Genomic DNA, 15,566 nt, shown 5'->3' with positions numbered 1-15,566 from the left:
TTTCCTTTTATACTCTGGGTTCCCTGTGTTCATTTGTCCAGGTTTCCTGTCCCTCCCTTCCTGCTTTCTCCTCTGTGCTTTTGGGAAGGTGTTGCCCAGTTGGTCTCGTATACTTTATTGAACTAAGAAGCACATTCCTTCATGTGTGTTATTGTTTGCTTTATAGGCCTGTCTAATCTTTGGCTGAAAGGACTTTGGGAGCGGCTTCAGTTCTGAGTTAGCAGGATGTATAGAGGCCATAGTCTCAGGGGTTCCTCTAGTCTCTGTTAGACCAGCAAGTCTGGTCTCTTTTTGTGAATTTGAATTTTGTTCTGCTTTTTTCTCTTGCTCTGTCTGAAACAATTTATTGTGATCTCTGTCAGAGCAGTTGGGGTGGTAGCTGGGCACCATCTAGTTCTTCCGGGCTCAGGATGGTGGAAGATATGGTTCATGTGGTCCGTTAGTCCTTCGGACTAATATTTTCCTTGTGTCTTTGGTTTTCTTCATTCTTCTTTGCTCTGAATATGATGGGACCAATAAATGTTTTTTAGATGGCCACTTGCAAGATTTTAAGACCCCAGACATTACTCACCAAAGTAGGATGTAGAACATCTTTATGGGCTATGTTATGCCACTTGACCTAGATGTCCCCCAAGACCATGGTCCCCAGCCCTCAGCCCCAGAACTCAGTTCCTGAAGGTGTTTGGATGTGTCTAGGAAGCCTCTATGGCTTTGCCTTGGTCAAATGGTGCTGACTTCCTCTGTATTGTATGTTGTCTTTCCCTTCACTAAAGTTGACGCTTATCTACGATCTAGTTAACTTTATCCCTCCCCATCCCTCCGTTCCCTCGTATCCATCAAAGATTGTTTTATTTTTTTTTTTTCTGTGTGTAAACCTTTTCTTGGGTTTTTATAATAGTTATCTCACAATATTTGTCCCTTTATGATTGACTTATTCACTCAGCATAGTGCCCTCCAGATTGACCTATGCTGTGTGATATTTCCCAGATTCATCATTGTTCTTTACCCTTGCATAGTATTCCATTGTGTGTATGTACCATAATTTGTTCATCCATTTATCTGTTGATGGGCACTTAGGTTATTTCCATCTTTTGCTGTTGTGAATAATGCTGCAGTGAACATGTATGTGCGTATGTCTATTTGTATGACACTGTCATTTAAATAACTTACCTTACTTGCTCATGTGGGGCTCGCTGAAATTTAAGTTGAGGTGGCAATTTTTAATTTATTTTCTAATGGCATAAGGACATTTATTTACAATTTGAGGTGAAGAAAACTTCTGGTTATTTATTGTTGTTGCCGTTAAGAATATACACAGCACAACATATACCAATTCAACAATTTCTGCATGTACAATTCAGTAACATTGATTACGTTCTCCTAGTTGTGCAACCATTCTCACCCTCCTTTTCTGAGTTATTCCTCTCTCATTAACATAAACTCAGTGCCCCCTATGTTTCCTATCTGATCTTTCGAGTTGCTGTTGTCAATTTGATCCACATAAATAGATCTTTAAAGAGCATGATGCTCAAGGCAGACGTTCTTTCCTAGTTAAGCTAAACTATTACTTGGTTTTAAGAAGCCTTCAGGGGATGTTTTTAGTTTAAGGTTTAAAGATTATTCCAGGGCAATAGCTTAAGGAGTTCATTCAGCTTCTATGGCTGCAGAAAGTCTAGAGTTAATGAGAATTTGAAATTCTGTCTGCATTTCCCCCCTTTTGATCAGAATTCTTCTATAGAATCTTTAATCAAGATGTTCCGTAGTGATAGCCACACACCATCTAGTTCTTCTGGTCTCATGGCAAAGGGGGCAGTTGTTCATGGAGGCAGTTAGCCACATATTCCATTTCTTCCTGCTATTCCTGAATCTCCTAATTATCTTTATTGACAAAACTTCATCCAAATGCCCAGTTTTCATGAAATTAAGTTTAATAAAGTTCTAGTTTCTTTGCAAGTAGAAATTAAAAGTAAACTAAATATCACTCTCTTTCCTCAGGTCAATAAAGTTCTTCGGAATCATAACATCAAGCCACACTGGATGTTTGCCTTGGACAGTATCATCCGGAAGGCGGTGCAGACAGCCATTACCATCCTGGTACCAGGTCAGAAATACTTAATCACTCTGCAAATATTTAATGTGTGATATTTGTAGAATTTCTGGGAATGGAAGCAAAGTTAAAAACAATACTAAAGATTTATTATTTGATCAACAATTCATGGATTGGGGAACACATAGCCTCAACGGTGTGTTCCAAAGAATTGTGGCAGCATCAGGTTTAATATAGTCAGAGGGGAACAAAGAGTCCAAGAAGACCCGGCAGTTTTAGCTGGTTTTTCAGAGTTTCATTAAAATGTCTTTCAAAATCCTTTCTTTCCTGAAATGTTAGTTTGCTTAAGAAGACAAATGTTGTAGTTTTTGGGGGGCAGAGGTGAGGGTGGAGGTCTGTGCTTGCTGAGAGGAGGCAGATAACCAGACGTCTGCCTGTCTGGAATGCCAGAGCTAAAGAGCAGTAACTGTTGATTATACATAAATCTGCAGAATCAGGCTAATTACTATTGCTAAAAGTTAGGTTATTTAAATCATCTGAAACCTTTGTCCTGTGAAACCAGGTAGCAGCCATGCGCTTTGGGCATGGCATGAGAGGCTCCATGTTGTGTTTAGCTTCCACAGCCACATATTTCAGAGTACTCTCAAGCTATCATTTCTCACGTCTCCTTAGTGCTCTTAAGACCATGTTAGCACTTGTTTTTTGATCTTTTTAAAGCCACCAGATAAACATTATTTACTGCATACAGTCTAAGTAATGACACCAAACAAAATGTTTAGCGCAAATGAAGAAGACTCGGTTCCTAGCATTTGAAGAGCATTTTTGGATATGAGGAGAAAAACTATACAGGTGACCCAAACAAATACGCGTTTCAGGGCACGGGTATCTGGCTACAGACACCTGTACCTACGTCATCCTTGTCTGTAGTTCCCAAACCTGCCAGTGCACTGAGTCGTTTAAGGAGCCCTTTAAGATGACAGCTTTCTGAGCCTCATCCCAGAGCTGGTCAGTAAGAATCTGCTGGGGATAAAGTGCAGGAATCTGACTTTAATACTGCTCCCAGGTCATTTTGATGCACAGCCAGGTTTGGAAGTCACTGGTCTAGACAGATCCTGGCTGTGTTGGCAGTGAGATACAAAGGGGCAGTGTTGATTAAACAAGGCCTTATGGTGTAGGCGAAACGTTTTGATATAGTCTACCCACTAATAAAATGTTGTTTAGTTTTGTTTTTGTCATTTTTCTAAATTGTGCTTTAGGTGAAAGTTTACAGAGCAAATTAGTTTCTCATTAAACAATTAATACACATATTGTTTTGTGACACTGGTTGCCAACCCCATGACATGTCAACACTCTCTCCTTCTTGACCTTGGGTTCCTCATTTTCATTTGTCCAGCTTTTCTGTTCCGTTCTGTTTCTTGTCCTTGCCCCTGGACTGGTATGCCCATTTAGTCTTATATACATAGTTGAACTATGTGTGTTATTGTTTGTTTTATAAACCAAAACCAGTGCTGTTGAGTTGCTTCCAACTCACAGCAACCCTATAGGACAGAGTAGAACTATCCTATAGGGTTTCCAAGAAGCAGCTGGTAGAGTTGAACTGCTGACCTTTTCATTAGCAGCTGAGCTCTTTACTATTGTGCCACGAGGGCTCTTGCTTATTTTATAGGTCTGTCTAATCTTTGGCTGAAGGGCGAACCTCAGGAGTAACTTCAATACTGAGTTAAAAGAGTGTCCAGGGGCCATATTCTCAGGGTTTCTGCAGGCTCTGTCAGACTAGTAAGTCTGTTCTTTTTTTGTGTATGTGTGAGTTTCTATTTTATATTCTGCATTTTTCTCCAGCTCTGTCTGGGACCTTCTATTGTGATCCCTGTCAGACCAGTCAGTGGTGGTAGCCAGGTACCATCTAGTTGAGCTGGACTCAGTCTGGTGGAGGCTGTGGTAGTTGTGGTTCATTAATCCTTTGGACTAATCTTTCCCTTGTATCTAAGGTTTTCTTCATTCTCCCTTGCCCCAGACAGGGTGGGACCAGTAGACGTATCTTAGATGGCTAATAAAACATTTTTAGCAAAGGCCTTCCAGGGTGATGGATGAATAGACAATAGATATGGTTTTATTACTGTTGATGTATGCTGTCCAGTCAATTCTGACTCATAGAGACCCTATAGGACAGAGTAGAACTGCCCCATAGGGTTTCCTAGGCTGCAGTCTTTATGGGAACAGATGGCCAGGTCTTTTCTTCCTCAGAGCCACTGGTAGGTGGAACTGCTGACTTTTCAGTTAGCAGCCAAGCAGTTAACCACTGAGCGACCAGGTCTCCTTAGATATAGATATTCCAAAACCAAACCCATTGCCATTCAGTTGATTCTGACTTACAGTAACCCTATAGTACTGCCCTATAGGGTTTCCAGGGAGTGGCTGGTGGATTCAAACTGCGGACCTTTGGTTAGTAGCCAAATCCTTAATCACTGCACTACCAGGGCTCCAGATATACATATCGATAGATATAAATTTAGATTTAGATATATTTATATATAAATTGGAGTCTCTTGGTAGTGCACTCAGCTGCTAACCAAAAGATTGGAGGTTCATGTCCATGAAGAGGTACCTCAGAAGAAAGGCTTGGCTATCTCCTTATGAAAAATCAGCCATTGAAAACTCTACGGAATGTAGATCTGCTCTGACACACATGGGGTTGCCCTGAGTCAGAATCGACTTGATGGCAGTTGTTTTTTTAATATATAAATTAGAAATATATTTTATTATACTAATTTGCTTAAGATCTTGGCTGCTTACCAAAAAGTCAGCAGTTCATATCCAGCAGCCACTCCTTGGAAACCCTCTGGGGCAGTTCTTGGTAGCCCTGTGGGGCAGTTCTACTCTGTCCTGTAAATTAAACTTGATTTATTTGTAAATGATGCCATAAACTTACATCGCTGTCAAACTTTCTGAGTTGTGGAATCCCCACTTCTTTCAGAATACCTTGTTTGACGCCAGAGTGAGGTACCAGTATCAATCTAAACATTGTTTAATTAGTAAAGATTAATTTTTTCTCTCTTATATTAAATTTTTATAAGCAAAGGAGTTCTGGTGGCACTAACAGTTAAATGCTCAGCTCCTAACCAAAAGGTTGGTGAAGAAAAACCTGGCAATCGCTACTGTAAATATTACAGCCTAGAAAATCCTATGGGGCAATTCTGCCCCATCATATAGGGTCATTATGAGGAGCCCTGGTAGCTCAGTGGTTAAAGTGCTCAGCTATTAACCAAAAGGCTGGCGGTTCAAACCCACCAGCCATTCTGCAGGAGAAAGATGTGGCAGTCTGCTTCTGTAAAGATTTACAGCTTTGGAAACCCTATGGGGTACCTCTACTCTGTTCTTTAGGGTTGCCAGGAGTCAGTATCAATGACAATGAGTTGTTCAAAAATCTACTAGACAGCATCTAACAACAACAATAACAACATTTTCAAAAGCACCAAACAAAAAAGCATTCTATAAGGAGAACCCCTAGTATCCCTGAACATACTCTTCCCTCTACCACAAACAGACCTTCACCCATATCCCTCCCTTCAGTGGTTTGCCACTTTTCTGTTCTTCAGGTCTCAGCTTAAAAGCCACTTCCTTAGGGACTCCTCACCTACCATCAAATCTAAAGTAGGCTCCCTCTATTATTCTCTCCCACTGGAAACTGTTTTCCCTCATGTGTGACACCACGATCTGAAATTACTTTTTTTTCTTGTCTTACACCTGTTTTCCTCACCAGAGCGTGACTGTGTATGTTTTATTTTATTCTGGGTGTAGCATTCTGCCAAGCACAGTGCCTGGTAAACAGTAGACCTCCAATAAACAGTGGTTGAATAAGTAAATGAGTTTTACCTGATTATAACAAATTAGGGTGGAAATTTGCATAGTTTAGAAAAAACAATTCTGCAGGGACTTGGAAACACATGATTAGCAGTTGGATGTGAGCCCAAAAAATTCATGCTGCAAAGAAGTCAACAATACTTCTGTTTGGATGACTTATTACTGAGACAAGCCTGGCTATAGGGAATGAACTATGGAGTTATAGGCTGGAAAGACACAGGGATGAGAGAAATAAGCTTGTATCAATGAAAGAGATAAGTACAGCCCATGAAATAAACACAGTAATGACCTAAATAAGGATGCCCAAATGAGGCAAGGAGAGGGAGGTTATACTTTGAAATAATTGAAATAGCGTAGAAATGAGCTGTTAAATTAATTAAGAAAAACAAACAAACAAAAAAAAATTTTTTTTAAACCTCCTTTTTAAAACTGATTTCCTAAATGCAATGTGATATCCTGAGTTGAATCCTGGAACAGAAGAAGGACATTAGTGGAAAATTGGTATAATCGAATGAAGTCTGGAGTTTTTGGAGCCCTGGTGGTACAATGGTTAAGAGCTCGGCTGCTAACCAAAAGGTCGGCAGTTCGAATCCACCAGCCTCTCCTTGAAACCCTGTGGGGCAGTTCTCCTTTGTCCTATAGGGTCCTGTAAGTTGGAATCAACTCGACAGCAATGGGGTTGGATTTTTTTCTTTTTTAAATAAGATGTTAATATTAGGGGAAACAGGTGGAGAGTATGGAAATTATTTGTATAATCTTTGCAACATTTATGTAAATCTAAAATTCTCCCCAAATGGAAAGTTTAAAAAGAACACAGATTATCGCACTGTTAGTGAAACTCTGTTAAGTGTAGGGAGAAAGATAGGCAAGTGGCAGAGAGGTGGCCAGTGATGGGCACTACTTTAACCCAACCCATGTGTGCCCAGACACAAACAAGGAACATTCTACTCTTTAAAAAATGTGTTTGCTAAGGAACGTTACTTGTCCTCCAACCGTGAAACTGATTCTCTTTGAAGCCACTAGGAGTCTCCTTATGACAGTTGAGGTTACTGTTTGAAAGCATAGAATGAAAAAAGTGGAAATTTTAGAAGAGAATTATATCGAGAAAGTGCTTTTTATTTTTGCTTCAGGATAGGGGAAGTTTACACCAAGGTACAGATGATGAAACATGTGAACAAGATGAGCTGATTCCAGTCATGTGACAGTTTTCCTCAAGTTTCCAAATAACCCTAAAGATTTCTTTATACGATCAAAATGCAAAGAAACGACATTGAAAATGCCTGTCCTCAAATTTCTCTGCTATAAATTCCTTTTAGATGATATAATGCTACAGTTAGCCTACCAAATTTTGAACATGCTAAAGAAAACAACAAATTCAAGAGCATGCTGTCATTAGTACATAATTTTCTGGCTCTATCTGCTGAGAAGACCAAGCTTTTTGTTTTTAAACATCATTTTCCAATAAAAGGAATCAGAGTTCTTTGGAGAAGTGGTTGATTCCAGGCCTGGGACAGGGGAAATACAAGATGAGCCTGGAACATCTTGTGGTGTCGAAAAATAAGGAAGTGCTCAAAAAGCACAGAGGCTTGTGTAGAGGGTACTGGAGCCAACTTAGAGTTCCTAAGAGACAAACAGAAAAACTTGAGCAAGAAAATAAAATAATGGTAAATTAAAAACCAGTCGCCATGGAGTTTACTTCAACTCATGGTGACCCCATGTGCTTCAGGGTAGAACTGTGCCCCACAGGGTTTTCCATGGCTCTGATCTTTTGAAAGTGGATAGCCAGGCCATTCTTCTAAGGCACCTCTCACCTCTCAGTGGATTCAAACCACCAACCTTTTCAGTTAGCAGCTGAGTGCTTAACCATTTGTACCACCCAAACCAAAAAAACAACCCATTGCTATCTAGTTGATTCTGACTCATAGTGACCCTGTTGGACAGAGTAGAACTGCTCCACAGGGTTTCCAAGGCTTGTGATATTTTGGAAGCAGAATGCCAGGCCTGTCTCCCGAGGTACCTTTCAGCTAGTAGGCAAGCAGTTCACCGTTTGTGCCACCCAGGGGACTCCTAAATAATGTTACTATTGGATTGTAGCCTATAGAAAAAAGTACATATTCATGAGTTCATTCTGGTATAAATAATTGAATAAGTAAAATGTATGGGAGAGAAAGGTCAGCTCCTTAACTACAGTAGAATTCCAATTAATAAATACAGAAAGATGAGGGAAATGTAAAATTACCATCAGGTAAACACCATAGAAAGAATTGTTGCAGGCAAGGACTACTGATGGCTGCTAAAATTAGTAGTCAAAAGAGTGATGAGAAAAAGAGTATTTACATGGTTTCAAAGTATCTGCTCACAAGATATTTACTAGTTACAAAGGAAAATAGTAACTTTATGGTGGAGGAACCCAGCACACACCCTTTTAACCAAATGATCCAAGTAATTACCACTAATGATAGAACCTATCAGCCTCACTTATTTCCGGAGGTGATACACTGAGAAGGACATACCGTCACTTCTGTGGGATTCTTGCCAAAAATGCATAACTTCAATCAGATCGTGAGAAGGTATCCAGCAAACCCAAAAATGAAGGCCCTACTACAAAATAACTGACCAGTACTCCTCAAAACTGTGAAGTGCTTAAGAGAAATACTGGGACCTGTCACAGATTGGAGGGGAGACTAAGGAGACACAAGGAATATTTAAGTGGCGTAAACAGTTAACCATTGGACTACTAACCGAAAGATTGGTCATTCAAATCCACCCAGAAGTGCCTCAGAAGTAAGGCTTGGCAATCTGTTTCCGAAAGGTCATAGCCTGGAAAACCCTATGGAGTGCAGTTCTACTCTGTACACATGGGGTCGCCTAAGTCAGAATCAACTCAACGGCAACTAACAACCACAAGGAGACAGGAGAACTAAGTACAATGTGGGATCTCGGGTTGGACACTGGATCAGGAAAAGGACATTGGTGGGAAAACTAGTGAAATTCAATAAGGCCTGTAGATTAGCTAATAGCATTGTGTCAATGTTAAGTCCCTGGTTGAAATAATATTGCCAATGGTATGTAAGATGTTAAGGTTAGGGCGGGCTGCTGAAGGGAAGTAGATGGGAACTCTCTGTACCATTTTTGTGACTTTTCTGTTATCCTAAGAATTACTTCACATAAAAAGTGTTCTAAAAAGTGTTTAGTCTTCATCCTAAAAAAAGCACGTAGAACAGAGAGTACAGTGCATGCCCCGTAAGTATTTATGTTTTTAGTTCCTTTCTCAGGCTATTTTCTTACTTGTCAGCAAGAGTCAGCCTTTAGATCATAGCAAAGTGTCTGTTGTTACCCTCCTGTGCAGTCTGGCCATGGATGACTAGATCTCCAGAAATGCTGAGGATAGAGACCAGGATGGCAGTGCTGGATAGAGAGAATTGGTAATATAGGCAGACTTACTATATTATTAATAACTTTTAAAAGCTGTTAAAAGCACTTAATTTTACCTCAGATTGTGAAACTGAACAAATCTTGTGCCTCATGTATACATTAATGTAGAATGAACAGTGCTGTGTACTGTTTTAATTCCCCAAGTTTGCTGTAACAACATACTATAAACTGGGTGGTGTAAAACAACAGGAATTTATTTTCTTATGGTTCTGGAGACTTGAAGTTCAGCTTGAAGTTCGAAATCAAGGTATCAGCAGAGCCGTGCTCTTTTTGAGGCTCTAGGGGAAAAGCCTTCCTTGTCTCTTCCTGGTGGTATCTGGCAATCCTTGGCGTACCTTGGCTTGTAGATGTCATCACTCCAGTCTGCCTCTGTCTTCCCTCTTTTTCTGTCTGTGTCTTCCAGTGATGTTCTCCCCCTGTGTATATATCTGTCTCTTCTCTTTTTCTAAGAATACCACTCATACTGGGTAAGGCCCAACCTACTCCAGTATGACTTACGTTAACTGATAACATCTTCCAAGAGCTTATTTCCAAACAAGATCACATTCACAGGTACTGGAGGTTAGGACTTCAACATACCTTTTTGGGAGACACAATCCAATTCATAACATACGCCATATGAGGAACTTAATGCAGGTGCCATACTTGATCTTACTTGGCATCAGAAGAACCCCGTTTCTAGTTATTTTCCTCTAGCGAAGTAACTACTTCAGGGCAAATAGTATTATTGCTGGATCACATACTGTTTTGTAAACATGCACCAGCTCCAGTGACCCCCACATGGGCTTAAACACTGATAAGAGGCCCCCGAGTCCCTACCTTTCTTCTAGCACTTGACCTTTCCTGAAAGTCCACTCTACTTTCCATTCTGTCCAGAGTGCTCTGGGCCACCATGCAAGCTCTCAAACACCTCTCCTCCTTTCTCCAACAAGGCCTTCCCCATCCAGAGCCCTGGCTGGGGCTTTCTGCCTACGTGAATCCATCATGAGTAAATCACCACTGGATCTAGTCATTGCACATTTTACCCATTAGCACTCTTAATATACGTACATGCAAATTACATAGATAGATCTATAACTGAGGTCATCTGAAACATTCTTAGCTGTATTCATTTGTACTTATATTTTCCTGTGAGTCTATCTCTGTTATCTCTGTACAGGTCATTATGGCTTTTCTGGAGATTAGTCTGAGTTTTCCTTTCAATTATCTCCTTGAGGACAAAGTTCATATGCCCCATTTTATTTGCATATTTTACAATGTCTAATTCAATGATCCATACTCAGGGAGCCGCTGCGAAATACTAAAATAACAAAGCATTGCATGAGCTCACAACTTTATGCTTTATTCAAATTTGAAAGTTTTTGTAGTTATGTATGCATATATAAATGTAGGCATGTATGTATAGATTGTATATGTGTATTAGAGTTATATTATAATCATAATATAGTATAATGCATGTATGTATATAATATTTGGGCCCTGGTGGTATAGTGGAGGAAACCCTGGTGGCGTAGTGGTTAAGTGCTACGGCTGCTAATCAAGAGTTCAGCAGTTCGAATCCGCCAGGAGCTTCTTGGAAACTCTATGGGGCAGTTCTACTCTGTTCTATAGGGTCGCTATGAGTCGGAATCGACTCGACAGCAGTGGGTGTGGTTTTGATTTGGTGTAGTGGTTAAGAGCTCGGCTGCTAACCAAAAGATCAGCAGTTCAGATCCACCAGCTGCTCGTTGGAAACCCTATCGGCAAGTTCTACTCTGTCCTATAGGGTCGCTATGAGTCGGAATCAACTAGACGGTTTTGTGGCTTTTTTTATGTATGTACTATATACCATATATATCCTATATATCTAGTATATTGGAATCCCTGGATGGTGCAAATGGTTAACTTGCTCACCGCTAATTGAAAGGTTGGTGGTTTGAGCCCACCTAGAGGCATCTTAGAAGAAAGGCCTGGTAATCTTCTGAAAACCAGCCATTGAAAACCCTGTGAAGCACAGTTCTACTCTGACACACATGGGGTTGCCATGAATTGGAATCAACTCTGTGGCAACTGGTTTGGTTTTTGTTTTTTATATACGTGTACTATATGCTATACATGTATGCTGTATGTAGTCATGTAGATAAAGTGATCATTTAAAATGCAAGGAGTTAGGGAGATAAAAGATTTAAAAATAATAATGTTGTTTGCTGGTGAATTTATTCTGACTCATATTGACCCTATATGATAGAGAAAAACTGCCCTACGGGGTTTCCTAGGCTGTAATCTTTATGGGAGCAGATCACCAGGTCTTTTCTCCCACAGAGTCACTGGTGGTTTCGAACCCCTGACCTCTCGGTTGGTAACTGAGCACTTAACCACTGCACCACCAATCCTTTGTAGAGTGAATTCCAAGTCTATTTCACCACCAGGGTTCTTTAAATATAGTAATATAGAATAATAAATATCAGCAAAAAAATGTGGTTGTTTTCCCTCCCCAAAGTGAAGTTATAGTTAACAGGACTATAAAACTTTTACATTTAAAAATTTTACAGTTTAGAGACCATAAAAGAAATTTAAGAATTATCTAAGAAAATTTTAGAAGTCCTAATCTGACTTAAAAGCTCCAATTTAATCTAGAATTGCACTTTCCTAAGTGTTTTTTTTTTTTTTTTCCTACTATTCTGTTCCCTTGTAAATGCAAAGAATGCTGGTAGAACAACCCTTCCAGTCAGGCAACATTTTTGTTTGTCTGTTATGTCTCAGCCCCTGTCCTAGGTGCTATACAAAACTGAAGGACCTACTGTGGATGAATTAGGAAATGAAGGAAATAGGATTTTGGAAAGAGAAAGGACAAAAAAGCAGAAAGCAGAGTAGACACCTGGAGTTTGTTTGGTTAGCCGTAAGAGATAAAGGAAGCCAGGGCTGTATAAACCTGGCCCTCAAGAAGGACAGTCTGGTATTTATTATGAGCAAAAGATGATGAGTTCCTTTTTAGGTTGTTGAATTTGGAGTGACTGCCCAACAGGAAGGTCCCTGGGTGATACAGATGGTTTGTGCTCAACTACTAACCTAAAGGTTGGTGGTTCGAGCCCACCCAGTGGAGCCACGGAAGACAGGCCTGGCTATCTGCTTCCATAAAAATTACAGCCAAAAAAACCCTGTGTAGCTCAGTTCTATTCTGTCACACATGAGGTTGCCATAAGTCAGAATTGACTCAATGGCATTGGAGTTTTTAACAGGCCCAACAGAATATCTAGGAGGTGTTGGATGTATAGGGTTGGGACTTGAAATATTGAGTTTGTCATCGACACGTAAATATTTGACCTTCGTAGATTTGAATGAGCTCATCCTTAGAGAGTAAATAGAAATGTAAGAAAGTAGAGGATAAATCCCTGGTTCCAGCATTGAAGGGGTGAGTAGTAAACAAGAAGACTTTGAAGAAGATGAGCGGCAGCCAAAGGTTTAGAGGAATATCAAGAGGTCAAGTAGGGTAAGGACAGAAAAGTTACCTAGAGGATTTGGCTTTCATCAGCTTTTTGGTGGGATCTGTGATCCAGTAAATTTCCATGTGCCAGAGCATATGGATTCAAGATCCAGTAGTTGTGCTACTTTCATTTCACTTATATTATGAGCATAAGTCCTTTTTTTCTGGAGCAGTTTGAGGACCTGATCACAATTTGTAATATTTTGCTGTGGGAAGATATCATCCAAGTCCTACAGTGACCTGCAGGTGCACTCATGTTGTAAACTTGTAACTTATGCACTTTTCATTTCAGTGGTCAGTCGACAAGTTAGAGTAGGATACCTACTAAAAATTAGCCCAATCATCAAAGAAAGTCATCTTAGAGTGAATATAAGCATGTGTATATGGCATTTTCGGCACCTCCACGTCCTTACACTTTGAATGATACAGGCAAAAAACATCCCGCCGTGTTCAGTGTTATTTATTTAACTTCTCTATATCTCTTTTTTATATCTCAGTTTCCTCATTTCTAACTGAATTAATAGTTATCAGCTATTATATAATAAAAAATGAATTTTACTTACATAATCAAATTTTTACTCTTAAAATGTTTTTAAATACAGTCATGCACTGCATAATATCCATTCGGGCAATGTCTGACCGCATGCACGTTGGTGGTCCCTGGCTTATGAACGTCCAACTTATGTACAACCCATAGTTATGCCCCCCCACAAAGCCTATTAAAAATTCAAGATATAGACAATGGTTTGTAATAACAAACAGGCCCTACTTTGTGACGTGTATTAAAACATTATTATTATTACTGTATTATTATGTTAAAGATGTTTTAGTATATCTGGAAGTGTTTCTTCAATGTTTTTTATGCATAGAAAGGTACACTATATACTATATACAACGATAAACTTTTGACTAACTGATGTTAGATACGAACCCTACCTAACTGTTCTGACTTAATGTACAAATTTGACTTAAATACAGACTTAGGAACTAAACTTGTTTGTAATCCAGAGACTGACTGTATATAATACGATATTTGCACAATGTCCAAATCACATAACATCCTATTTCACAGAACATATCATGGACATTAAGTGATGCATGACTATAATTACGTTTCTTTCAGATTTTAGTGTTTTCCCCCATATCTTATGTACAGCGTGGATGTTTTTCTTCTGTTTCAATTAGATCGTTCTAACTGAGTGTATATAGCATGTGAATTTTGCAAATACACTGGAAGATAAACTCTGAATTTATGTGCAGAAATCCATCCTCACTTTTGGAAAAGCAGTTTGGAGTGTGTACATATATGTACATGAATGTATATAGTCATGTATACATGTATGTACCATATATTGTATATGAACTATGTGTATACTGGAAACCCTGGTGGTGTAGTGGTTAAGGGCTACAGCTGCTAACCAAAAGGCTGGCAGTTTGAATCCACCAGGCGCTCCTTGGAAACTCTATGGGGCAGTTCTACTCTGTCCTATAGGGTCGCTATGAGTCAGAATTGACTTGATGGAAATGGGTTTTTATTTTTTTATGTGTATACTATATATACTACACAGTATATGATATAGTGTGGAAACCCTGGTGGCATAGTGGTTAAGTGCTATGGCTGCTAACCAAAGGGTCAGCAGTTTGAATCCAGCAGGTGCTCCTTGGAAACTCTATAGGGCAGCTCTGCTCTGTCCTATAGGGTCACTATGAGTCAGAATCAATTCGACGGCACTGGGTTTGGTTTTTGGGTATATGATATAGTATATAATATACTCCTGTATATACTGGAGCCCTGATGGCACAGTGGTTAAGAGCCCGGATGCTAACCAAAAGGTTGGCAGCTCCTTGGAAACCGTAGGGGGCAGTTCTACTCATTATGAGTTGAAATCGACTTGACGGCAACGGGTTTGGTTTTGGTTTTTACTATATATGCTACATAGTATATGGCAGCAAGGAGGATGATATTCATATCCTAATAAATTAGTCATAGTTTATTAACACTGTTGTGATATTACCCCTAACAGAACTGAGGCCACATTTTAGCCTTGCGTCGGAGAGCGATACCGCTGATCAAGAAGACTTGGACGTAGAAGAGGACCATGAGGAACAGCCTTCAAATCAAACTGTCAGGAGACCTCATGCCGTCATCGAAGATGCCGTGGCTACCTCGGGGGTGAGCACGCTCAGCTCTACTGTGTCCCACGACTCCCAGAATGCTCACCGGTCACTGAACGTACAGCTTGGAAGGATGAAAATAGAAACTAATAGGTAAGTTCTGCTCTGATGTAGGAGTCCCTGAATGGTGCAAACACTTAATGTGCTTAGCTGCTATCCAAAAGGTTGGAGATTCAAGTCTAACCAGAGGCACCTCAGAAGAAAGGTCTGGCAAACTACTTCCAAAGCCAGCCATTAAAAAGCCTATGAGCACAGTTCTACTCTGACACATGTGGGGTCTCCATGAGTCAGAGCTGACTTGATGGCAACTGATTTTACTTTGACGTTGGTGAGTTTCTTTTTTCTTACTTTCATAAAAATGCACATGCTTTTGGTCTACTTTAAAAGTTTGGTCCACTGAAAATGCAAAATATGATTCTTTTATTCCATTCATGTAAACTTGAGCCAATGTCTTCATTTATAAAACAAGAGAGATGTATCTTAGCCTCTTTAGCCAAATACCACTTTCTGCTTCTGCCACCTCAGGGTTTCTTGGGCACCATTCCTCTGATCCCTGCTTTATCTCCAGATGCGCTGCGATTTTCA

At 39.9% G+C, this 15,566-nt stretch overlaps 1 protein-coding gene across 1 annotated transcript in view; it reads left to right on the top strand.

The window, feature by feature from the left end:
• Positions 1-15,566, top strand: part of MAP3K5 (mitogen-activated protein kinase kinase kinase 5) — a 234,752-nt gene that overhangs the window by 206,184 nt on the left and 13,002 nt on the right. The window contains exons 25-26 of the mRNA XM_049901808.1: positions 1,996-2,101; positions 14,831-15,074. Of these exons, the coding sequence (XP_049757765.1) occupies positions 1,996-2,101; positions 14,831-15,074 (350 nt within the window). The remainder of the gene's footprint in view (positions 1-1,995; positions 2,102-14,830; positions 15,075-15,566) is intronic.

This window comes from Elephas maximus, chromosome 1 (assembly GCF_024166365.1).
Source record: "Elephas maximus indicus isolate mEleMax1 chromosome 1, mEleMax1 primary haplotype, whole genome shotgun sequence".
In the NCBI taxonomy this organism is placed as follows: Eukaryota; Metazoa; Chordata; class Mammalia; order Proboscidea; family Elephantidae; genus Elephas; species Elephas maximus.
The sequence above is the reverse complement of the archived record's forward strand: the minus strand, read 5'-3'. Positions and strand labels throughout refer to the sequence as shown.